The sequence below is a fragment of the Rhizopus microsporus genome, assembly GCF_002708625.1.
Source record: "Rhizopus microsporus ATCC 52813 unplaced genomic scaffold scaffold_11, whole genome shotgun sequence".
NCBI classification, from domain to species: domain Eukaryota; kingdom Fungi; phylum Mucoromycota; class Mucoromycetes; order Mucorales; family Rhizopodaceae; genus Rhizopus; species Rhizopus microsporus.
This window is the reverse complement of record NW_019671926.1, coordinates 797,918-820,481: the sequence shown is the minus strand read 5'-3', so window position 1 is coordinate 820,481 and position 22,564 is coordinate 797,918. Positions and strand designations below refer to the sequence as shown.

General features: G+C 37.2%; 8 protein-coding genes across 8 annotated transcripts; 3 read left to right on the top strand and 5 right to left on the bottom strand.

The window, feature by feature from the left end:
* Positions 1-304: 304 nt before the first annotated feature.
* Positions 305-5,554, bottom strand: RHIMIDRAFT_25115 (uncharacterized protein). Its single transcript, XM_023610799.1, has 10 exons — positions 5,145-5,554; positions 4,906-5,094; positions 4,765-4,845; positions 4,553-4,710; positions 4,350-4,493; positions 3,003-4,299; positions 1,857-2,915; positions 1,370-1,801; positions 871-1,318; positions 305-811 (listed from the first exon to the last, which is right to left on the bottom strand). The coding sequence occupies exons 1-10, from the start codon at positions 5,367-5,369 to the stop codon at positions 348-350; spliced, it is 4,497 nt and encodes a 1,498-aa protein (XP_023465203.1). The 5' UTR covers positions 5,370-5,554; the 3' UTR covers positions 305-347.
* Positions 5,555-5,659: 105 nt separating this feature from the next.
* On the top strand, positions 5,660-6,227 carry RHIMIDRAFT_285347 (protein-tyrosine phosphatase; the record flags this gene model as incomplete). Its single annotated transcript, XM_023613271.1, has 3 exons — positions 5,660-5,778; positions 5,831-6,003; positions 6,058-6,227. 3 exons carry the CDS (start codon positions 5,660-5,662, stop codon positions 6,225-6,227), a joined length of 462 nt encoding a protein of 153 aa, XP_023465202.1.
* Positions 6,228-7,904: 1,677 nt separating this feature from the next.
* On the top strand, positions 7,905-10,351 carry RHIMIDRAFT_25091 (uncharacterized protein). Its single transcript, XM_023610773.1, has 2 exons — positions 7,905-10,146; positions 10,196-10,351. The coding sequence occupies exons 1-2, from the start codon at positions 8,054-8,056 to the stop codon at positions 10,236-10,238; spliced, it is 2,136 nt and encodes a 711-aa protein (XP_023465201.1). The 5' UTR covers positions 7,905-8,053; the 3' UTR covers positions 10,239-10,351.
* A 1,446-nt stretch (positions 10,352-11,797) lies between these two features.
* Positions 11,798-12,393, top strand: RHIMIDRAFT_25086 (transcription factor TFIIIB subunit BDP1). Its single transcript, XM_023610767.1, has one exon. It carries the CDS (start codon positions 11,908-11,910, stop codon positions 12,313-12,315), a length of 408 nt encoding a protein of 135 aa, XP_023465200.1. The 5' UTR covers positions 11,798-11,907; the 3' UTR covers positions 12,316-12,393.
* Positions 12,394-12,471: 78 nt separating this feature from the next.
* RHIMIDRAFT_244674 (uncharacterized protein) lies at positions 12,472-12,891 on the bottom strand (the record flags this gene model as incomplete). Its single annotated transcript, XM_023610099.1, has 1 exon — positions 12,472-12,891. The coding sequence occupies one exon, from the start codon at positions 12,889-12,891 to the stop codon at positions 12,472-12,474; it is 420 nt and encodes a 139-aa protein (XP_023465199.1).
* A 1,238-nt stretch (positions 12,892-14,129) lies between these two features.
* Positions 14,130-15,194, bottom strand: RHIMIDRAFT_257826 (uncharacterized protein). The gene is made up of 2 exons (XM_023611309.1): positions 14,980-15,194; positions 14,130-14,921 (listed from the first exon to the last, which is right to left on the bottom strand). The coding sequence occupies exons 1-2, from the start codon at positions 15,112-15,114 to the stop codon at positions 14,361-14,363; spliced, it is 696 nt and encodes a 231-aa protein (XP_023465198.1). The 5' UTR covers positions 15,115-15,194; the 3' UTR covers positions 14,130-14,360.
* A 55-nt stretch (positions 15,195-15,249) lies between these two features.
* RHIMIDRAFT_257822 (uncharacterized protein) lies at positions 15,250-17,065 on the bottom strand. Its single transcript, XM_023611308.1, has 5 exons — positions 16,246-17,065; positions 16,102-16,189; positions 15,842-16,049; positions 15,686-15,785; positions 15,250-15,631 (listed from the first exon to the last, which is right to left on the bottom strand). Exons 1-5 carry the CDS (start codon positions 16,964-16,966, stop codon positions 15,453-15,455), a joined length of 1,296 nt encoding a protein of 431 aa, XP_023465197.1. The 5' UTR covers positions 16,967-17,065; the 3' UTR covers positions 15,250-15,452.
* Positions 17,066-18,913: 1,848 nt separating this feature from the next.
* RHIMIDRAFT_298141 (uncharacterized protein) lies at positions 18,914-20,256 on the bottom strand. The gene is made up of 2 exons (XM_023614296.1): positions 19,492-20,256; positions 18,914-19,432 (listed from the first exon to the last, which is right to left on the bottom strand). Exons 1-2 carry the CDS (start codon positions 20,103-20,105, stop codon positions 19,042-19,044), a joined length of 1,005 nt encoding a protein of 334 aa, XP_023465196.1. The 5' UTR covers positions 20,106-20,256; the 3' UTR covers positions 18,914-19,041.
* Between the last annotated feature and the right edge of the window lie 2,308 nt (positions 20,257-22,564).

Below are 22,564 nucleotides of genomic sequence, written 5' to 3'. Positions count from 1 at the left end.
CAAGGAAGTGATGAATAATGTAAAGTGAATGAATAAAATCGAGATCGATGCATCATTAATTAATTATATATTTTTCTGCTGATATGCTGTGTTTTTATATATAAATGATTACTGTTCCTAAATTCATCCATCCATCCATCTTTATTCATCTCGTCATCATCTTTCCTTTCTAATCTTTGTCTTCCCCCCTTTCTCTTTAAACATATATCCTTTTCGCACAACTCACCATGATGTATCTTTTTTGTGGATTGAAAAGGAGAGATCTCAGTCAAGGAAGCCCAATTGTTTACTTTTCTGTTCGATTCGGAGTATGAATAGTTACACACAAATCATTCGGCTTTATTTTTTTAAAAGTGATTTATACTACATTCAATATCTACTAAATCTTCCATGATACGAGTAACCGTTGTTCCTATCTGTTTTGTGGTTTCCTTTTGTTCTTCTATAGACAAACCAGCAAATGAAAATACCAAATCACCGTCAAGAACTGCCTTGGTACGGTTAGAAGACATCCTTTGTTTAGGCCCCTTAATTAGTCTAAATGCTCTTGGGTTCAAACCGGCTACGTGTTGTAAGTTATTGACAAGCTGACCATAAAGTGTATTCAATCGCTTAAAGGTCTTTTCTGATATGGGTGATATAACTGAGATGGATCCATTGAATGTACCACATAAACAAAAGTGTCTTCTACTATACGCTAGTCCTTTATCTGACTTTTCTATCTGTGGTAATCTCACCATCGTTTGAACTTGAGATCCAACATGGAAATCACCACGTCGCATTAATTTTTGACCACCAAATGACTGTAAATCTATAGATACAAAATAGTTGATTAAAAAGAAGGTATTGTCATCATACATGTTCCCTTACTGAAAGGTGCGTATTGATACAAATCAATATTCTCGCTTGTGTCTCCAACAACAAGATACAATGACTTGTCATCAATAATAAAGTCTACACAGCCAACATCAAATGATTGATAATCTTTACCCAGCAACGAAAGCTTTGCCGGCTCAAGCTGGAAACCCAAGAACCAGATCGACTTTTGCGCATCACCAATCAAGATAAAGTTCTTGATAGAGCTCATGCTTGTCACATATATCTGTACATCAATAAACGCAACACCAACCAGTCGTTCATCGTCTTCCAAGCTCCACACAATCACTTTAGAGCCAATACAGGCTGTCAAGTGGCCACTTACTGTACACATTGCTGTTACTGCACCCTTTACATCTTCAGTAAGAATACGTTTAAATTTGTGATTAGTTTGTGGATTATCTGGTTCAGGTACTACTTCAATAATATCAAATATGCGTATCTACAAGCTATTAGCATACATATATACTTTTTAATTTTTTCTATTACTTACAGATCCCTTCATTGTCGTATCTTCACCCTTTAGACTTCCTGTGCCTACCACGACATAATATTTTCTTCCTGTACTCGTTTGCTTTGAGTCCAACAAGGCACATTCTAACGAAAAGCACTGCTCAAACTCTTCAAATTCTACTGTATCTACAATTTCCCATGTGACAGGAGATACCATCACCATGGAAAACTTGTTTAGTTCTGGTAAAAATTCACCAGGTGCTCTTTCGTCCGTTTCCTTTCCGTCGATATATTGATTATCGTCATTCTTCATTCGGACGGGTACAGCCTGAGACACCAAGACGGCATAAACGCGCATGATGGGATGGTACTGAATCTTGTGCACAGTTTGTCCTAGTGGGACCTTTTGTATAACCCAATCCAGGTCGTAGTTAACTCCATCTGTACGTAGTCTTGATAGACGGATGTCAGACTATACAAGGAGATATGTTAATATAACTATTGACATATAAACAAGAAATACAAACCTTGGAATCTAAGGTGATGAACCCATGTTTGCAGTTAACGTTATGAAATTGTGTAAAACCGACGATTTCATGTTCTGTTTTCATAGGATGTACACGCACAAAGCTCTTGAATGAACACATTAACCATGCGGGTTGAGGACCGGCAAGGAAGATGCCTGCATAACCTGCCACATCTGTAAAAGGTATAAGTAGTTTGCGAAGGTGCTTTCTTTCTGTCTTTCGTGACGTTTTCAAGTCTTCTTCTTCTTCTTCCAAGTCTCCATCTGGAACTTCAAATGCATCAATGATTCCTCTTTTCTTTGATTTCTTGTTTGTCGTGGTTGAAGGAGTGTTCTTGGAGACATACTCATGATGAACACGAGAGAATCGAAGAGCCAGTCGGTCATTATCCGTGGCTGATTCATCTAGGTAACTGAATGCCTTGTAGATGACGATGTCATTGGTATCTGTTCGAGCAACCAGATGCGGATCTTTTCTTTCTTTACCAATGTTTGTCATCAAAATCTCTTGAATATTACCAGCATTCATCTTTGGCTTCTGTCCTTGTTCACTGTCGACAATTAGGTCAGGTGCAATATTGAACTGGGGACACGTAAAGCATTCCTTAAAGTCAGGAAGGCTGTAAATGTTGAAAGACCCTGCTGTTGTATAGATAAAGCACCAAAAGCTAACGCGTGTCATCTCATTAATCTCTACACCTTGAAGACTAACATTGATTTCATCAATCTTTTCTTCATCGGTCGCTTCAGGCACATCTGCTGCTTCCTCATTGATTTGGTTGTTAACAACAGTAGATGAGTCGCCATCATCCAAAATCTCTTCACCATAAAGATCCATGTCGACCTCGTCGAATTCATAGGTGCCTGCCGTTTTGCTCATCTTCTTTTTCATCGACACATGTTCTTCTTCTGCCTTTCGTTTCTTTTGTTGTTGAGCCTTGGATTCTGCTGCTTGAAGCGCGGCGGCTTTAGCAGCTTCTATTACCTTGACCTTTTCTGATATACTAAGGAATAATCCAGATGTATCTGCAAAAATGCCCGATAAAGAAGCTCCAATATCCTTTATTAAAGAAAAGGAAACAAATAAAGTTTCAGAATATTGAGTTGGAACGAACAAGATAGAAATATGTGGAAGAAGGGAACTTACTTTTATATGATTCGGTAACTGAATACGAATAATGTCTTTTGTTGAAGCATCACCTTGTAAAGCCAATATTTTATTATTATCAAGCGTTAAAATGATGTAGGGATCACGTATGCTAGCTTCGATAATTTTAGCGCCTCGAATAGATTCCGTCTGAACCCTCTTGCCCTCTGGAGTCAACATCATCACGCCAGTTGCATACACTTGTACAATACGCGTTGAATCAAACAAGGTGCTGACTGCGACTGTAGGCCCACGTGTATAAAATCCAGTCCCAACAAGTTCTTGTAATTCATCGCCGGCAGACAAGACGAGCGTGCTCTTGGATTTACTGATAAACAATAGTCGGTCAAAGGTGTCATCATCTTTGGTACGTTCCCATCGACTGTGTTCCTCTTTTGCCGCTTTTTGAACATCGTAAGGTTGCTCCTTTCGACATTTGATAGACCAGATGGCCTGACTATCAAACTGATGAAACGAAAAGGACGTCTCTGGGTATATATGTCGCTGGAAGACACATAGCGCACCGTTTTTGCCATGACCAGATGCTGTCACTAATTCGAGTTCTGGTAAGGTGCCATCATTGTTGTCTTCACGCTGAGGTTTTTCATGGCTTTGAACATCGCCCACTGCCATATCTACAATAGGTCCAGTGTTTAATAATGTATCGCATACACGGAATACATGCTGAGGATCATTGCGCAAAGATGTGCTGTTCATGAGTTCTGGACAGTATTTGATGAGCAAAGAGTCGCCTACTCGACTTCCCAAAAAGAAGTATTCGTTCTGTTTGACATTGGTAATACAGGAAGGTACTGTTGCCAACAAAGGAGGAGTATCAAACTGATGAGGCTTCTTGACCATCAAAGGTATAGTATGCTTGATCTCTACGATATCCATACCTACCACCTTGCTGCCATCCATTTTGAATTGAACTAGAGCCCAGTTCCCATTCTGCATGAATATCAAACAGCGATCTCCTCCAAAGGTCAATGCCTTTGCGCCTTCCAGGGAAAATCCTAGATTGATAAGTTCGGGCTCGTAAAGCATACCAGGGAAATCAGTCGTCTTTTTTGTGTATCCGTTCACAGCAACACCCACACCAGGTGAACCTTGAGAGACGTGTAGCAAGGAATTAGCAGCGATCACGAGCATGCCTGTTACTGGTTTGGGCATAGGCACAAGTTTAAGGCAATCATAAGGTAATTTGTCAATAGAATAAATGATTGGATAAACCTTTGCTGTTAAATCAAGAGAGATGACGACAAGCGATACTGTATCTTTGTTGTTGGCGAGTCGTCTAAGGGATGAGGTCAGTACATCATGTCTATAAGTATATGTAATCCTTACCCTGTCCATGTCTGTTCAGGTTGAAACAGGATTGCCAATGTAGGTTCATAATAATCTGATAGAAATGACATATCAATGATATTCTTTATACGGGAATCTAGTGTTGACAGGTCAATAACAAAGCTTGATTGATAAGGCCATTTTCTATATACAGATGAATGCATCAATAACTGAGAAATGTTTTGCTGTAATGTGTGTCTTACTCCTCATCTTCATCCGCATCTCCTGGACGTTCATCAAGTTTGTCAGTTTGTCGAAAAGGTAATACTGCCAACTTGTTATCATAAAAATTCAAAATTGCGCATCGCTGTTGAGGGTCGATATGTATAGATGACGGATTTGGATTTGCCAGGAACTCTTTCTACACTCGTATAATTAATTGTGCGTTCATGAAGCACTATTCAGAAACACATACCTTGAACTCATCTCTTTCATAATAATGGATTGACACGGTAACAATCGAATTTGTTGCTGAAGACCACTCCAATAAAGACATCTACACACAATATATGTGTTTGATCAAGATGAACATGAACAAGAGATATAAATAGCTTACCTTGGCATCGCTGAATCCTAGCAGCAAGCTATCACATCCTTCTTTACCACGAGAAGAGTTTGTTCGAACTGTACCCATTGTAGATATAACACCGTGCAGGTTGAATTGTGCAACCAGCTCGAGTCTTCCTGACGTTGAGTCCACTACAGCATCTTTCTTCAACGGTTTTAATTTTGGATATGTCAAGTTCTGTTTATAGGTATATAAGTATACAATAATAAAATAGAATATGTCATTACCCTATCTTCTGTATCATTAAGTCTTTCTTTTGCTAATTCATTATCAGATAACACTTCGTCCTCTTCTTCTGCATTGGGTACGTATTCTACAAACTGATAGATTTGTAATAATGAGGCTTTCGCAACTATAAGATTAATCGCGTCAGGTGAAGTAAAGTGACATGTCTCAACTTGTTCGACAGTTTGAGGTGGAAAGAGCTCTTCATAAATGGTGTATGCTGACATTTATGTCAACACGAAGGGAAAGCCTTTTTAAGAAAGAAAGAAAGTACAGTTATAAGCTTGGAGGTTTGGAAATTTTTTCTGAGTGCTGAGATTCAAAGAGATTGGGCTTGAATGAGCGCTTGCACGTGACCTTTTACAAAGAGAAAGAAATAGCATAAACGCGGTTTTTCTTTCTTTACTTTTTTAAACAATATGAGTTCACAACATTTCATTCCACCTGTGGTATAATCTACATTAATAGTAAGCATGTTCTTTCTTTATTAATCTGCCTTTCTCTCTAGAACTTTGGAATGATTGAAGAGGATCTATACCGCTCAGGCCAGCCTAATGAGCTCAATTTTCCGTTTCTAGAAAAATTAGGCCTAAAGACAATAGCATGGCTTGCGTTGGAAGAGCCTAATCAGAGATTGTAAAAAGCTGAGAGTATAGAGCAACACATTCAATTGACCTAATGATTATAGCCTAGATTTTATTGACGACCAAGGCATACAGTTACATCATCTCGGTGTAGTCTCTTCTGTAAACGCTTGGGATCCAATCACGGAAGAAGCAGTTTTAGAAGCACTTGATTTAATACTAAATCCTGCAAATTATCCCATGATGATCATGTGTAATCTTGGAAGACATCGAACTGGTAAAAAAAAAAAAAAAAACTCACCGATAAAGTAGTGAACTAATTTCTTTTCAGGCACTATTGTAGGATGCCTAAGAAAGTTGCAAAAGTGGAATTTGACTTCAATTTTTGAAGAATATCGTAGATATGCTGGGCCCAAAGTGAGATTGTTAAACGAGCAATTTATAGAACTGTTTGATACAGATCTTGTTACCATACCAGCCAATAAACCAAAATGGATTTAGCTTCGGACGCAGGATTTTTGTGTGTGATTGCTTTATAATCGATTCTCAATGCATCTTTTAATAAAATAACAAGGATGCAATGGTTCCATCGTCACTTGGGAATCAAATTGCGTATTTAAAACAACAAAGCTTATATATATGCATATATGATTGAAATAGCAATAAAACTGAGACACTAGTGCTTAATTTCATTATATACCTTGGATCTTTTCCTCTTTAGCTGCTGTACCATTTGAGGTATTAACTGTAACTGTGCATGCTGTTAATACTCGCATAAAATGTGTAAGAATAAAAGCAAAGAGGCGATGAGTCTCTGTTTTATTCTTTATTAAAAGTAAGAGGAAGAACTCATAGCTAAAGGAAATTAGGTTGCTTTAAAAGAAGTCGGAGTACTAATTAAGGTGCAAGTAATAAAGTCAAATGTGATCTCACATATAAAGACTAGTATTAGACATGATCAAATACGACATCATTGAATCTTATACCATCAGAAAATTCAATTACATTAGGAAAAATAAACTAGAATCAATGGATTTATTTCTCTTTAGGTCAGGAAATAATGTCATTATAGAATATTTCTGTGTTTCTCCAATTTACCTGTGTGCAACCTACCTTTTTCTCTTTCCGAAATGTCTTTCAACACTATCTCTCAATTTGACTATATAAAGATCGTCTACAATCACATAAAGATATAGCTCAAAATAAGCACTGTAATCGTCTTTTGTGTGACTTATACTTCGTCTTAAATCCGATACAATTTCTGGTCAACTATCTTGTTACAAGATCGGTTCATACCACGTTTTTTATAAAAGTTATGGCGGCACTCAAATGTAAGGTTACTATGGCATCAATTGACTACAGAAAAGCCAAGAGGGGCACGTACATTTTCCTTTTTGTGTAAAAGTGACACAGAAGCAAGTTCATCATACCAATGCAAAAAGGGAAGATCACGTTGGCCAAATGCTAATAGTAATTTGTGCCACTTTGCCGCATCAGACTTTCAAGAGATGAAACAAGGGAAAACGATCGACCGAATAAAGACATCTTTTGTAAAGGGACGCCGAGAGTTGTTCTAAAGTTACACCAGTCTTGGCAACCCTTTCTTCTTTGATCTGTTGTGTAAACCCAAAAAGGAAAGGGTCCCCCAACAGAGATCAAGTTCATTGGAAGCTCAGATGGCTCTAACTGAATTTGGGTTATTTTACTATAATATCTTGTAGTCTTTTTAATATAAACAGTGAAATAGAAGAATATGAATTCCCAAAGCTATAATATCAAGCCACTCTTTCGGCGGTTGCTTCCTGTTTAGTATATGATGTTTGACAGAAAACCAAATTCAAAAGTACAAGCTTATCCCACTCGTGCGTGAGTACGCGTTCCTCTTTTCTTTCTGCAATTAAAAGTAAAGCAAACCCAAATATTACAATTGGGTAATGAACTGAAGTGTCACTGTTACTCTGCATTAAGCAGTCATTTTTTTTCTTAAAAAAAAAATACAGTTAAGCGGAGTTTAATGTGTACCTTTGCTTTTTTATACTCTATTTGTACTAATGTGCATAATCAGTAAAGATGTATCTCGTCAAGAGAGATCAATAAACCTTGAAGCTCAGCATTGAAATTGTCTCTCAGCCGAGAACTCTCTCTTCCCCTGATTTTCTTGTAAACCAAAAAGGGAAACAAAGGTTAAATATGGCAACCGGAAGTAAAATTTTACCTATTATCATTGGTTTAGCCAACAATGACCAGACCTGGGTGTAAGTGTAAGTGTGTGTATTCTCTCTTTTTCTTTCCTTCCCTTTTTTTTTTATATATTTAAAAAATCTTTCATGTTTTTATTTGATGCCAGTGAAAATAATCCTTATCAACCAGGTTCTTCGAGACCAAAGAAGGCAAAGAGTAAAGCAAAGAGTGCAGAAGCAAAAGCAGCAGCCAAAGCAAAAAAAATGCAACAGGATGATATGGAATCGCTTCAAATAACATTTTATGAAATTGAGTCTTGGATAGAAAAGACATCACCCGTATTAGCGAGAATGACAAAAGAATTAGACCGAGTTTCTAAGCATTTTGATAAGGGCAAGAAAAAGAATGAACAACAAAAGATACCTATCGATTTATCATCTATGCAATGGACCTTGACTTTTCAACCTAATAATTCAATGCGACTAGAAACAAATATAAAATCTGTGGAACAACTCATTGATGCTGTGCAAAAGATAAAATTAATTACTGACTCAGATTCATCAATACAGCAGCCAGATGAAGAAGATTTTGACTCAACCTTCTCTTCTTCTGCTTCCCTATCTTCTTCCTCTACAGCCATTACAGATTCATCAAGCGAATATTGGACTTTAGCCCTTTGTAGATCTCCCGGTGTGTGCTTTGACAAATACCAAAGTCGTTTACTTGAGCTCGACCGTCTGTCTGAACAAGTATCGTCTGACGTATTGGCTTTTGCTTGTCAAACCTACTGGGATTGCCTCTTTCCCAAATTTTCCACGGATTGGTCAACATTTTGGGATCGGTCGGGTGACCCACAACGGAACCAGATCTGTATTGATGCTGGTCTGGCCATGGTCTTTACACACATCGTTCGGCACAGTAAAGAAATTTGCCCGGACGGGTATGCCATCTCTTACTACTATTATGAGCGTGCTCGACAGTCCTTGATGGACTATTTTGACTCACCTGATGCCGCCACCATCGAGGCATTACTCAACTTGGCCATGTTTTGCATGCTATTCAAACATTACTCCAACACACGCATTTATTTGGATCTCGCTTTCCGCATGACAGTTCAACTAGGCTACCACCGTCGATCTGGTCTGCCTACATGCAAGCTGATGAGAAAACAATGGATCAGACTATTCCTTACTCTCTGTTATAATGATATGGCTCTATCGACTTACTCGAATGGATCATTCCTTGTTGATGATACCGTGCATGATATCGACTTTTACGAATTGATCACACTCAACAATGAGCTACCACACCTGGACGAAAGGACGAGAATCAAAGACACATACTTTGTTCATCTGATGGAACTCATGAAGATTCACAAACGAATACAACAGATGACTAAAGAATACCAAGATCAGCACACACAATATCATTACTCTGGCACACTGCCACCTCGCTGGATCAAAAAAGTGCAGGCACTTGAGATTGCTTTAGCAACCTGGCTGGACCGACTTCCTCTCGAGTACCATCTCGATCCTCGTCCAGACGGTCAATTACAAAGGGACACGACAGATATCGAAAGGCTAAAAGAACAGTCAGCCTTATTGCTCATGCTACATTACCAGATGCAATGGATTGCGCTTCACAAAGTATTCTTGTCAACAAACTTGATACCCCTCGATCTCAAGGAAGACCCAACGACCTACCGCACACATCGGTCCTATGCGATTTGCGCCGACGCAGCAAGCCGTATACTCGTCATGGCAGAGATCTTCACTGATCGGTTCGACTGGTGTGTCTGTCAATTATTTATTAGCTGCATATACCAAGCCTCAACCGTATTCTGTAAAAGTGTGCTCACCAAGGATCATAGAGCAGATGAGAGCAAAGCGATGATTCGACGTGTTATCTCCATTCTCGCCGCAAACAATCTTAATTACGGTGGGCTTCCTGAGGACCTGAGAGCCTGTCTGAACGAGTTCTTACAGGAAAACACCAATGATCTTCAAGTGATCGATCAGACTCTTTCTCAGGAATCTATATCGCAGCCTATTACTTACAATGACGCATTTTATAATTCTCCTCACATGTATAAGCAATGTTTAAACCAACGTTTACACTATCAGTCATCATCATCACCATCACCACGAACTCTTTACCAAGTACCCACTCTGCTTCCCTTGGGCATGCAAACACCAACGGTTCACGTAGAAGATCTTGATATTAAAAGCACAAATTGGAGGTAAGAAGGAGATCATTATTGTATGTTGTCATTAAACTTTGTACCATAGATGCAAGTTTTCTTCCTCTAATTACGCACAGAACCACATGTAGCATAATTTCTCTCCCTTTTGTTTATGTCCGGCTCGAACTTGAAACGAATGCTCTCTTTTTTTTTTTTATTAAAAAAACCGTTTTACTGTATTTTTTCTTATATTCATTAAACTATGTCCTCCCTTACATCGATTGGTGTTAGTAAGTTCATTGTTTTTATATATGTGTGTGTGTTGTAACCTGGTTTCCTCTATTTCAATAGACAAAAATAAGAAAAAATTTGGACCCACACTCAAAAGCAAGCCTCGTGCAAATAGACAATCAACAAATAATAAAACTGCAGATTCCAGTCAAGCATCGTCCTCAACGTCTCCTTCAAGTCAACTAGACAATAAAGCAACGCAACATGATTCCAAAAAGGAAGCCAAGGCAGAAGAATTGACAGAAGAAGAAATGGCGATCAATATGCAACTTGTAGATTCGCCTACAGTAGCACCTATACCTAGTGTTGCTACCACCAGTCATAACAGTCACCGTCCAAACCGACCGATTCCCAGAGTGATTGCTGAACCAGATGACGACGACGATGAGAGCCCACCGCCTTCTGATTTCAATCATCAGTCTTTGTTTCAGACTTCAGGTATAGAAGAGATCGCTATCAAAAACGAACAACATACACCAGATAATCAGATTGAGAGCAGACTTGCATCTGAAGAGGCGTCAATCAAGCATTCACCACCAAGTATTGACACATCAGCTATGTTATCTGAAGATCATCCTATGTCAGAACAAATGACGGTAGAAGAACAGGTGCCATCAGAAGAAATTATGGTAGATATATTATCTGAAGAACAAGTACCATCTGAAGAGCCTTCGTCTTCTTCTACATCAACACGACCTAAACGATTAGCTCAGAAGAAAGGAAAGGAGAAAGCCAAGGAAGCAGATGCTAGTGATTTTTTTGAACCTAGGACAAAGAAGCCAAAGACTACACCAATCAGTAAACCAAAGAAGACTAGTAGCAAAAGCGATGGTGGCAGTAGTAGTAGTAAACCAAAGAAAACTAGTAGCAATAAGGATAGCAGTAGTATTAGTAAACCTAAAAAGTCTGGCAGTAGTAGTAGTAGTAAGGCGACAGCTGTAGCTATTAGCATCGGTGCACCAAGTTCAGCCATGCCAGAACCAGAAGATAAAGATGATGAATTCAAAAAGATACCAGGAAGAAGAAAGAACAAGACAAAGGATGCGTATGATTTCCGATTACCAGAAAACATGAAGACACTAGACGATATCTCAGAGGACCCCGCAAAACCCGAGATGTTGGACAAACCGATGTCTTTTTTTACCAAAGATATTGATGGCGTCGTATCTAAAGCATTCAAAGAGATGGAAATGAAGCGGTTTGAAGAAATTCAAAAATTAGAAGAAGCCAAACAATTATCACCGGAGAAATTGGAGGAGTTTAAGAGAAAACAAGAGGAAGAAGCTGAAAAAAAGAGGAGGGCTGAAGAGGAGCGAAGAGCAGAGGAAAAGAGACTGAGAGAAGAAAAGGCACAATCTGTGTTGAAAGAAACGTAAGTTATATCAAATTCCAACAGATCATATTCTTATATACATTTATAGATCAACTGCACCTCAAGTGAGAATAGTGAATGGTCAGATTGTCCTCGATACCGAATCACTTACAGTCGAACGATCCCAAGCAGGAGGCGAGATCTATGAAGGAGATATGGAAATTGTTGAAGAATCAGCCATGACAAGGAAGGTCAACAGTCATACTTATGGTAAAAGGCAACCCTCAAGTCGATGGTCAGCCGCTGAAACAGAGACATTTTATGATTTACTTTCACAATTTGGTACTGATTTTGAAACTATATCGAAAGCAATGCCAAATCGATCACGAGCTCAGATTCGACTGAAGTTCAATAAAGAAGAAAAGTTGCATCCAGAAAAGATAACAGAATACTTAATTACCAAGCGAAAACCAGCAGGTAAATACATTTATAAAAAAAAGAGGAAGGGTGTATATGGGTGTATATATGAATGCGTAGTAAGAGTGAAATGTGTGTGCGTGTGCGTGTACGTGTGTGAATGGGTATGCATGAGAGTGAGAGTGAGAGTGAGAGCGTGTGTGTGAACCTATTTAATTCATATTTTTTTTTGTTTAAAAATAACAGATTTAGAAAAATACAAGGAAATAGCAGGAATCGAAGAATTAGAGGCAGTTCCAGACGACTTCCATGAGATGCAACTCGTATAGGTGAAGAATAAATAAAAGGGAATATATAAATGACTATGATCGCTTTGTGACCATGGCATGTATAACACATTCTTGCTGCATTTGAATGACAGTTGATTTATTCTTGACTATACTTGTGCCAGAAGGCACAATGATGAACTGATCAGATAGCACACGTCCAAGATAAATGAATTTGATCTGATTTAGTTGTCCATTAAAGTGAGGCAACATCTGTTTTCGAAGTTGAGCTATTGTCAAGTAGGGCGGCTCAGTGGGTAATTGTACTGTCACATCTTGGCCATTGTTTGAAAATCGAACAAGTATAGGATAATTTTGATCGTAATTGTCGACAGACTTTATCGACTCTTTTTCTTGGTTTGTATTGGTGTTGTTTGAGTGTGCTGAAGATGCTTCTCTTATCATACTTGTCTCGGGTTTTTTGATGTCATTCATAGTGGGTTGTTGTTCTTGCATAGTAGCTTCATTCACTATATATTCCAGCCTTTTTTTTAGTAAGAACTCTTTTATACATGTATGCATTCTTGCCTTGACTACGACCATTTTCTTCTCTTCGTGGTAGTGAATGGCAGCAGCCCATTGTTTATTTATTACAAAAGAAAGAAGAAAAAAAAAAAAAGAGAGAAAGAGAAAAAGAACAGAAAGAAAAAGCGTATTACAGTTTTTTTTTTTCCTTGTTAATTTGTCGTAATTTAAAATTCCACATATCAAGATTTTCGAAATGCTGATTGAATATCCCTTTCCATGAATGGGAATTACAACACCAAATAAAGCAATTAACTGGCAACCTTTCATCTACTTTTTCAGTTTATGAGAAAGTCATAGTAACTTAGTCTAATAGGTATATTTAAACTTTCTTCAGTCCCTAAAAGTTGTCCCCCCTTGGTCCCGTCTGATTACAAGATGTAACCTGACCAAGTTGTATCTTGTAGTCAGCACGGATCTTTTTTTCTAAAAGTACAATTCATAAAGGCTTCTCTTTCACGAGGATACCACATCAAACCAGTGGTATGAGCGCCCAGTATTGACCATAAGCATATGTTACGACGTGGAAAAACTATGAATGGAGCACAACAATGAGTACACTATACAACAACAATAGACAACATTTATCCTCCTTCAGACTCCGCATATCCAATGCAGGATTGCATGTATACAGATCATTGCAGATTCTGTCCTCCTCCCTTTTTTTTCAAACCTTCTTACCAATGTTTCCATAAATATCCTATCGTCGGGTGTTTTTTTTAGACTTGAAGGGGGTGGCTTATGGTCCAGCTGGCATAACTGTGATGTGGGCTCCTAAAAGGGACTATAGTATTATATAATTTAAGACATTAAAGAAAATGTGATAAAGTTCGCTCAAAGCGACCCACACCATTTCCATTGGCAAACACAAGAGTCTTAATGACGCCTGCATCTCTAACGCTTTTGGACCGAAGGTTTTCAAGTGATTAAAGTAGTTTGATGCTTTTGACTTCAATGCATCTTGTTGAGTCATAACAAACGATCTTTTTTTAAAAATTGCTTAAAGACACACATTCAAAACGGACTTATCTTTTTGTACAGTGTAGAATTCATTTCATTACTGTTTTATTAAGAAGGTAGGAGAAAAGAAAAGAACAAGTCACATTTTTATAAAAGAATTTTTTGTGTCAATTTCTTTTTTTTTTTCCTTGTCCTTCTACAAGGGGAACTGCTTACTCAAGTGAGGTACCAACTGATGAGTAACCGCCGAACCCAAAATATACATCTAGTACCAGTGAAGCTCTACTTATTAGTTTTGCTGGTCAATTTTTGGAACATAAAAAAGAAAAAGGTCTTTCTTTTATTTATATAATAATCATAAAATGAAAAAGCATAAAAGGTGTGGCTGGTATTTTGTCAATTAGAGGAGAGAGAGTAAAGAGGAGTAATAATGGCATCTATTATTTCTTTTTGTATTTATTGTGATTGTCTGGTTCGGATCGTCTTCTAGTCGGTCTATTAGGATGTGGTTCAGAATGATGATATGCTTTGATGAGTGGCATAGATAGACGATGAAATAATTGTTTAGTGGTGTGTTGTGATTGTTGTGCTTGATCATAAATAGGCTCTACAGGTGAATAAACTAGTGGTTTTGGAGGATATTGGGTAATTGTAGGAGGTATAAAGGGTGTTCTCACTTGTTGTTGTTGTTGAGAAGATGATGATTGAATGGCAATGGTTGTCTTCATGATTAGTTTAGTGGGAAGACGTTGTTGTTGTTGTTGTAAAGATGAATCAGTGGATCTTTTTGATCCTAGATGACTATTACTACTATTTGCTCTTTTAAAAGAATCAAATTTAGATCTTAAAAAAGCGGATGATCTACGTAATAAATCACTTGCTGAAGATCTACTTTGTTCCTCGTGTATTTCTCTTATTGATGATGTCTGTTCTCCTATTTCTGATGGTTGTTCTTGTTCTTGCTCTTGTTCTTCGATTGTCGATGATTCCGGTGAAGGTTCCTTTTTAAAATTTCAAAATGTCAAATTACTAAAATTGGATGAATACACGTTCAACTACCTCTGACAATAAGCCTAATTCAAAATGAAGTCGAGATCTTTTTTTATCAAATTGACGTAACAAATCTCTTGAGAATGTATCATCCTTGTCTAATGATACCTCGGGTAAAGTAAATACATATGAGCTTTTTGCCATATCATAAGAAAGAATAGAAGAGGAGAAAAAAAAAGACTAGAAATCTATATATTATTTTTTTAAAAAAAGAGAGCAGAAAGATAAAAGAAAGAAAGAAAGAAAGTATAAAAACTTTTTTTTCTCTTTTTTATAAGCTTGCACGTGTAATATTTCTAATGACAATATGGTACAAAAAAAAGTTGACAAGCAATCATAAAAAAAAGGGGGTGGGATCGAATAACAATGATAGTAAAAGAGAGAGAGAGAGCGCGAATAAAGAGATATATAAAAAGAATTATTGAAAAAAAAAAAGGGGGGGGGGTATAATGATGTATAAATGCCAATATGTGTATCAATTTTTATGTAGGATGAATACCCATTATTCTCAAATCTTCATCAATATCTTGAGCATTAAGTCCAGTCGGGTTTGGTGCCATAGGAAATCCAATTGTTTCTTTTATGTCTATCAATTCATTCGTTTCATCTCTTTGCTCTCTCTTTTGAATGATCAATTCACGTCCATCATACTGAGGTTTATCTATTTCTCATTTTCATTAGCAGACAATTAAAAAAATACACCCTTTTGACTTACCCATCGATAGATCATTCAACTTTTTACGTTCATTCTCAATGCTCCATTTCTTGTCATGAATACTGCTTAGCAGATTACGTCTTAACGCGTTCTTTTGTGACTATATAAAAATATGCATTCATATTTTAATCTTGTATACAATCTACGCATACTTACTATAAAATGAATATTCGCTTGGTACTCAAATCCTTCATACTGTCTCTTAAAGTTTGCATATTGATGTCTACGCCATGCCTCTGCGCTATTGATTCTCTTTCCTTTCTTTTCTTCAATTTCTGCCATTAATGATATTAATTCTGGATGTGTGCCATTCGCAATCATAATCGCTTCCTCGTTTAGTTCTGACATCTTTTCTTGATACATTCTATACTTTATGTTATTTCATAATCCCTTTCGTTACACACTTTTATATTTACCTATCCCTTAATCTGGCGAATTCAACTTCAATGTGTGTAAGTGCATCAAGTGCTTCTTTGTGTCGTTGTTGATAATCTTCATCATTTTCTATATGTACTACAAGTCATGATTTTTGTTTCTATCTTGTTTCTATCTTGCTTTACCTGTTATTTCATTTTCACTCTTTTCTTTCTCTTCTTCTTCTTTGCCATTTTCTTTTTCATCATCCTTCTCCTCTTCCTTTTCGTCTTCTTCTTGATTCTTTTCTTCCGCCTTTCTCATTTTGCGAGGCTCTTTTACATGATCTTCATCCTCTTCTTTCTGACTTGACTCACCATTCTCCTCTTCCTTTTGTCTGCCTTGTCTTCTCCTTGTCTTTGTATCTGGCTCATAGCGTTTTCTCTTTTTGCTACCCATATCATTATTGTCACCGATACTACTCAAGGAGCTATTCTCCGGCTCTTCCTTTTTGATCTTTTTCACAAGTATATTTTCTTCTTCCTTTTCATCTTTTTCAGTTTCTTCCTTTCTGCGTTTCCTTGTCACTTGTTCTTTTTCTTCTTCTGCAACAGGTGATGCTGACCTTGACAGTGGGAAATCATCGAGTGCAGAGGAAAGTGAAGAAGCAGAATCGTCTTCTCTTTCTGAAGACATTTTCTCATCGTCGCCGTCTTCATCATCGTCTATTACTTCTTCATTTGATAAAGAACCAGGTGAACCTGTCTGTAGAATGCTATTGAGTGCAGACAAGTCATCTTCATCATCGTCCATTGCTTCAATTGGTGTAAGGGGTCCATCAAGTTCAAGCTGGTCTTCGCCGCTTAATATTGAAGGTGAAGAACCTAGGGATAATTTTGAACTTTGTCTTGTGCTTGACTCTTCCATTAATTCAAAAACAAAGAAAGGACGAAGAAACGCGCTTGAATGTTAAAAATTTAATAGAAAAAAAAAGAGAAAAAAAGTGACGTCGCACCTGGAATTGCTTGCCCCCTTTCTGAACTTTAAATTCTTGAAGTGGTTCCAAAAGCTGTTGCGGTGCCCGGTATATCTCGTTCCAACGCGTACAGGCTATTGGATGAGTTCAACAGTGGGGACCGGTCCGTGCTTCCAGACACAACTCCAAAACCAAAAGCGTCCAAGCCTAAAAAACTTTTTCAGAAACATACTGAATTCCTGGTTGTTCTTGACAAAAACCTGTCCATTGTTCTTGAGGAAGCCAGATCAGAGATTTGGAGCACTTTTCAGATGTAGGTGAGATAGCTATTTCGAGCCTTTGTACCCATATTTGGAAGAAATAAGTTTGAAACAGGCAAGCATATATATACTAGAAAGAAATTCGCCAAGAACTGTAGATCTTCTTCATCATAGAGTAGCTGTGTGGAAAGCAGCAAGCATTGATTTTCCGAAAAACTGTGTTTTTGTAGATGAAGCGGGTTTTCATTCACAGATGATGATAGATCGAGCTTGTTCGAAAGCTGGTGGGCCAGGAAAAGTTAGGGTTCATAATCAAAAATGTATAGACATCAGTATCATTGGTTTTTCTAAAGTTGAACCATTAAAGAAACACGAAGTTGTACAGCTTGAAAATGAATATCGTCAGGATAAGCGCAGCTCAAAGAAAAGAAAAACAGAGATGCTAAATTAGAAATCCAAGCGTCTCAAAAAAGGCACAACTGCGTATCATATTGTAAAGTTTATGGAGTCAATTATAGATGTGATGGATCGAAATGACATGAAAGGGTATTTTATTGTCATGGATAACTGCAAAATACATTGTTGTAGATGCTATAAACGCTCGAGGACACAAACCACTATTTATGTCATCATATTCTCCCTTTCTGAATGCTATTGAGGAGTACTGGTCTAGAATCAAGAAAAATATTAGACGAAACCCGCTCGAAAAAGGTGATAAGCTAACCACTCGCATTAGCGAAGCATGCAAAACTGTCACTACACAGGATTGCTTAGGTTGAGTTAAGCACGCTACACCGTACTGGAGTGGATGTTTACAAAGAGACCAATTTGAAATAATACTTACCGCTTCTTTCCCATTTCAATAATTTCGTCTAAATATGTAACTGTGTTTTTGTCTAATTGTCATAGATTGATATTCATTCAAAGAAATAAAAAGGAGTATGTACAAAATTAAGAGCAGCATATTCAAGTGTTATTGTATAAGTTACGTGTAAGTCAAAGCTTTTATTTGTATGAGAATTTTTATTTCTCTACATTGATTGATGAACTGAACAATCTCAGGCTTCTATCATACAGTATTTTTGGCTTTTTATTTCGCTTAACATCCAATAAACAAACATATAGCTAAGGTTTGAAATATTTATAGATAATGAATTATACTACATCGGAAATGATTATTTTATAGAAGAGAAAATGTGCAAACATTGCCCAGTAGAACTTGCGAAAAGATAGTCATGGCTCTAGAAGCAAACCCATAAAGAATTCGACCGGAAAAATAGCATAGGGTAAATTCAGCATAAAAATACCGCAGAACACTCTTGAAACGAGCCAGTGATCCTCTGTTTCGCGAGCAGACTGCTAAGCAGGCTCTTCATCCGTCGCAGGCAAGCAAATCAAGGGAAAACAGACTAGATAAGACATTCTTAGCGATAGCATCTAACCTGAAATATAGAATATTAGATAAATATATTAGCATTTGACAAGTATCCAATGCTTATGAATGTAAACTACAGCAAAAGAAAAGGTATAGAAAGACTCTCTGCATCCTCACATAGGGTTAAACTTACGCTTACGACATCAACTAGACCCTATGCGTTAATGGAAAGATGCTAACCATTAAGAATCTAATTGACTTGGCAGAGGGAACAAAACCTGCATCAAATTGCTCCTGTGTTGAACATGTACAATTTTATAACTGGCTAGCTACAAGTAATGATTTTTATCCCGAAAGGGAAACCGTGTTCATTACGGCGATTAAAAAACACTTAGTTTCTGCTATGCTTGAAAGGTTGACCTCTTCCATCCCAAACCGAAAGGGAAATGGGCAGCGCATCCTTGCAAGCGTTGATACCTCGTTGCCATAATGCCTTGCAGAAATTGCAGACCTGGACATTACGACTCTTCAAGCCGAACATACTTGTGAGGGGATCATTATTACACGCATTGCACACTTTGAAAGTCTTGCATTCATCAATTATAACTGCGATGAGATCTTTAGCTGCTTCTCTTCTTTTTAACGCTCGCCAAAAAAACACCAGTGACGCCAATCTGTTTCCCTTCAGCTTTATCGAGTCTTTGCCAAACATTCTCGCACCAAAGACTACAAGGGGTACTTTCTCTCTTTCCATTTGGAACTTTACGGGCTTCCAGTTTTGGCTTTTTTAAAATAATAATTAGATAAGACTTGAATATCAAAGCTAAAATTGATTACATACCTATTTTTGGCAACTGGGTTCTTTTTTTCTTTTGGATTTGCCATCAGTTTTTGCTTCTTGCTTCTTTTTTTCTTCCTGTGTCTCTTCTTTCTCTTATTATACTTGGTACCTCCATGTGCAAGCATGTTCACCGTTTCTTCTGCCGCTCTCTGTTTGCCTTGATACAAGTAAAAGTGATCCTTTGCTGTTTTGTAATCATAAAATGCGAATAAGACACCAGCATGGGTAAGAATGTATTTAATATAGAGGAGATAAGCAACGCATTCAGCTGTTTTAGAAGAGGGTATACTGTTTTCAATTTCTTTTATGCCCTTTTGAACCTTAAGCTTTTCTAGCTGTTTAATGTACTTTGTCGATCCGGTAATGTGATAATACTCTGCTGTTGAGCAGCGTCTTATTTGATGGTTGGTTGTATCTAAACAAATTGCAGCAGTGAACATGCTTTTTCTCCCAGGATCTAGAAACATGGGCTGGTAAGTTTGCTTTACTTCTTCCAAGCCAAAATCTTCAAGCTTTAAATCAATGTTTGCTGTTAAAGAGATATCTTTTGTTTTTCTTTTGCTGAATACAAAATCAACTGAAAATCCACCAGACTTGACAGTATTTGCAAACATGGTTTTGTTGTTCTGATTTGGAAGCAAATCATCAACACTATTCAAACAAGCAAAAAAGGCTACTAAGTACTGTAAATGTAAGCAATCTACAGATAAGATTTTACCTATTGATTCTTAGTTTCTTAAATTAAAGACTATGCAAAACATTCTTAGTTGATCGTTGTATCCCCGTGGTAAAGGTTCTTTAACAAAGGCAGATAAAGAATTTGCGCTGATATCAATGAATCGCCAGTGCAACGATGGGTCTGGTAATGCAGAAAAAAGCCTAGGCAGAGGTAGTCTTCTAACATCATAAGTATGGTGCTCTTCATTTTCTGCTTCATATGTCGATAGTATTTACAAGGTACGAGGCAAAAAAGTACTTGGAGACGCAGACAATTCCTTTAGTGTTACTTGTGTGGTTATAAGCTGCTGCAATGGCAGACAAGCCTCATCAACTGCTGTTTTTGTTTCTTGAGTGAAAGTAGCACCTCGCGGCCATTTGGGTTCTCCTTTGCATACAGGCTGATAACAATAATCATAAGCTATTTTCTTCACGTCTTGGTACGCCATTGACTGTATATCACGAGTTATTTACATATTCTAGTAGAACATTTCACAAAAAATGGAGCTTACCACAAAAGTGTTTTGAATAAGATACGAAAGGTATTTAAGCAATCTTGTTTCAAAGTTCTCGACTATGCAGTTTGTGTATGTGATCACTAGTTGTACACATGCCTCTGAAAGTCATTGGCTAGTTTCACTCGCAAGCTTTTTGGTATATATGATGCTTTTATGACTTTGTCTAAACAAATTCCAGTTTTCAAGTAAGCCTTCTAGAAGTGCAGCACTGTTTGCAGCCCGCTTATCCATAACTAATTGACATATTGAATACCAAAAATTTTGTTTAAAGATACGATTCGAATGGATTTTAAGTTCAATATGTACTGGTTGATGAAAATCTGAGCTCTGAAAACTGCTTGACGTGTGTCTTCACATACAGAGGTGATTCTAGGCTTCAAGGCACTCTGGTAGGAACTGTGGACACATTGATCAAACGGTAACTTTCTTGTGAATGTTTTAAATTGTTGTCCCAAATTTCGACTAAAAACCTCGTTTTTTGACAACATATGATTAGGGCAATCTGGAGAACGTGCTGATTTGTGGCCAGTTTGTTTACAACTAGTGCAAGTAATCGATGAAGAACATTCTACCGTTTTTTGTCTTTTGGCATTTTGCTTTTCTTGCTTCACGCCTGAGCTTTGTTTTCTATTTTTCCCAACAGGCTTTCCAAATTTAATAAGAGATGTATATATATTAAGTTTCGAATATTAGTTTATAATAGTGAGTTACCATCGCCTGCAGAAGCTTCTTTATAAAATTTGCATTTATAGTAACTTCTGTTGGCGTGTCCTTTCTCCTGACAGTATTTACAAACCATGTCTATAGATTATATATCAGTATATCAGTGAGTATTTTGCAAGTATCATATGCATTTATGAGGTGCACCTCTAAACACGTCATCTATGTTTTCTATCAGCTTTCTTTTATTAATAATTTGATATTTCTTCTTTTGAATAATGTTTTTAAACATGTCAATATTGTTGCCAAAGTTGATTAAAAAGAGAAAGAAATCAATAGGTTCATAATTTCATTTTATTTTGGAGCTTTTGATGAACAGTGATAAATTTTTATGTATGAATCTTGTTTAAACGTATATCAAAGCAAGATGCCGTATGGACTCCTCTAAATCATTGATACATACCTTATTGCATAGCTATTCTAATCGGTAAGGCTTCTTTTCTGACAATTGACCACAGCTACTCAACTGTTTTTAGCTCTGACGAAGAGGGTGATGCACTTTTTCTCAAAATTATTGGCACACTTTAAGAAATCATAAGCACTGTCGTATGAAATTACTATAAATCTCTACTCTAAAAAAGAGTAATACAAAGAGACTGACTATAAAACACGTTATTATCTAATAATGCGACATACCCAATTCTTATGGGTCACAACTAAATCGATTACTTAATAATTATGTCTTCATATAAAATGACGCTGTATGTAATAATGAGCTCTCTCTCTCGTTTTATATACAATAAAGAGGTTATATAGAGGCTCATCGACTTATACTTCCCTTATTGCTTCTTTATATATTCGAGATATATCACAAGCACGAATTAAAATGTTCCTAATATCTTTTGATGCTTTGATTGTTTGTCTTTTATGTTTCTTTGGACAGGGCGCAGAATAATCTCTAGCTTTGTTTTGACTATTGTTGTCTTTTGATTCTCCATGAGCTGCTAAAGTACTTCTGGCGTTGTTAACTTTCGATTTGGGAATAAGGAAGATCTTGCATGTTTGTGTTCCTTTTGGCGGCAACTTGCACAAACGTTGCCTTTTTCTTGCTCTTCTTGGGATCGTATGTTGCCTTTTTTTTTCCCTTTCTTGATCTCAATATCCTCTGCTTCACTCAC

Coding starts and splice junctions, on each gene's coding strand:
- RHIMIDRAFT_298141 (XM_023614296.1), bottom strand. CDS start 20,105: ATGTTTGCAAATACTGTCAAGTCTGGTGGATTTTCAGTTGATTTTGTA. Junction 19,433..19,491: donor AACCCAGTTGCCAAAAATAG/GTATGTAATCAA, acceptor ATTTTAAAAAAG/CCAAAACTGGAAGCCCGTAA.
- RHIMIDRAFT_257826 (XM_023611309.1), bottom strand. CDS start 15,114: ATGGCAAAAAGCTCATATGTATTTACTTTACCCGAGGTATCATTAGAC. Junction 14,922..14,979: donor AATTAGGCTTATTGTCAGAG/GTAGTTGAACGT, acceptor AATTTTAAAAAG/GAACCTTCACCGGAATCATC.
- RHIMIDRAFT_25091 (XM_023610773.1), top strand. CDS start 8,054: ATGTTTTTATTTGATGCCAGTGAAAATAATCCTTATCAACCAGGTTCT. Junction 10,147..10,195: donor ATTAAAAGCACAAATTGGAG/GTAAGAAGGAGA, acceptor TTTGTACCATAG/ATGCAAGTTTTCTTCCTCTA.
- RHIMIDRAFT_257822 (XM_023611308.1), bottom strand. CDS start 16,966: ATGGAAGAGTCAAGCACAAGACAAAGTTCAAAATTATCCCTAGGTTCT. Junction 16,050..16,101: donor TTCGCCAGATTAAGGGATAG/GTAAATATAAAA, acceptor CATAAAGTATAG/AATGTATCAAGAAAAGATGT. Junction 15,632..15,685: donor GTTGAATGATCTATCGATGG/GTAAGTCAAAAG, acceptor AATGAGAAATAG/ATAAACCTCAGTATGATGGA.
- RHIMIDRAFT_25086 (XM_023610767.1), top strand. CDS start 11,908: ATGGAAATTGTTGAAGAATCAGCCATGACAAGGAAGGTCAACAGTCAT.
- RHIMIDRAFT_25115 (XM_023610799.1), bottom strand. CDS start 5,369: ATGTCAGCATACACCATTTATGAAGAGCTCTTTCCACCTCAAACTGTC. Junction 4,846..4,905: donor TAGGATTCAGCGATGCCAAG/GTAAGCTATTTA, acceptor TATTGTGTGTAG/ATGTCTTTATTGGAGTGGTC. Junction 2,916..3,002: donor AGTTACCGAATCATATAAAA/GTAAGTTCCCTT, acceptor TCTTTAATAAAG/GATATTGGAGCTTCTTTATC.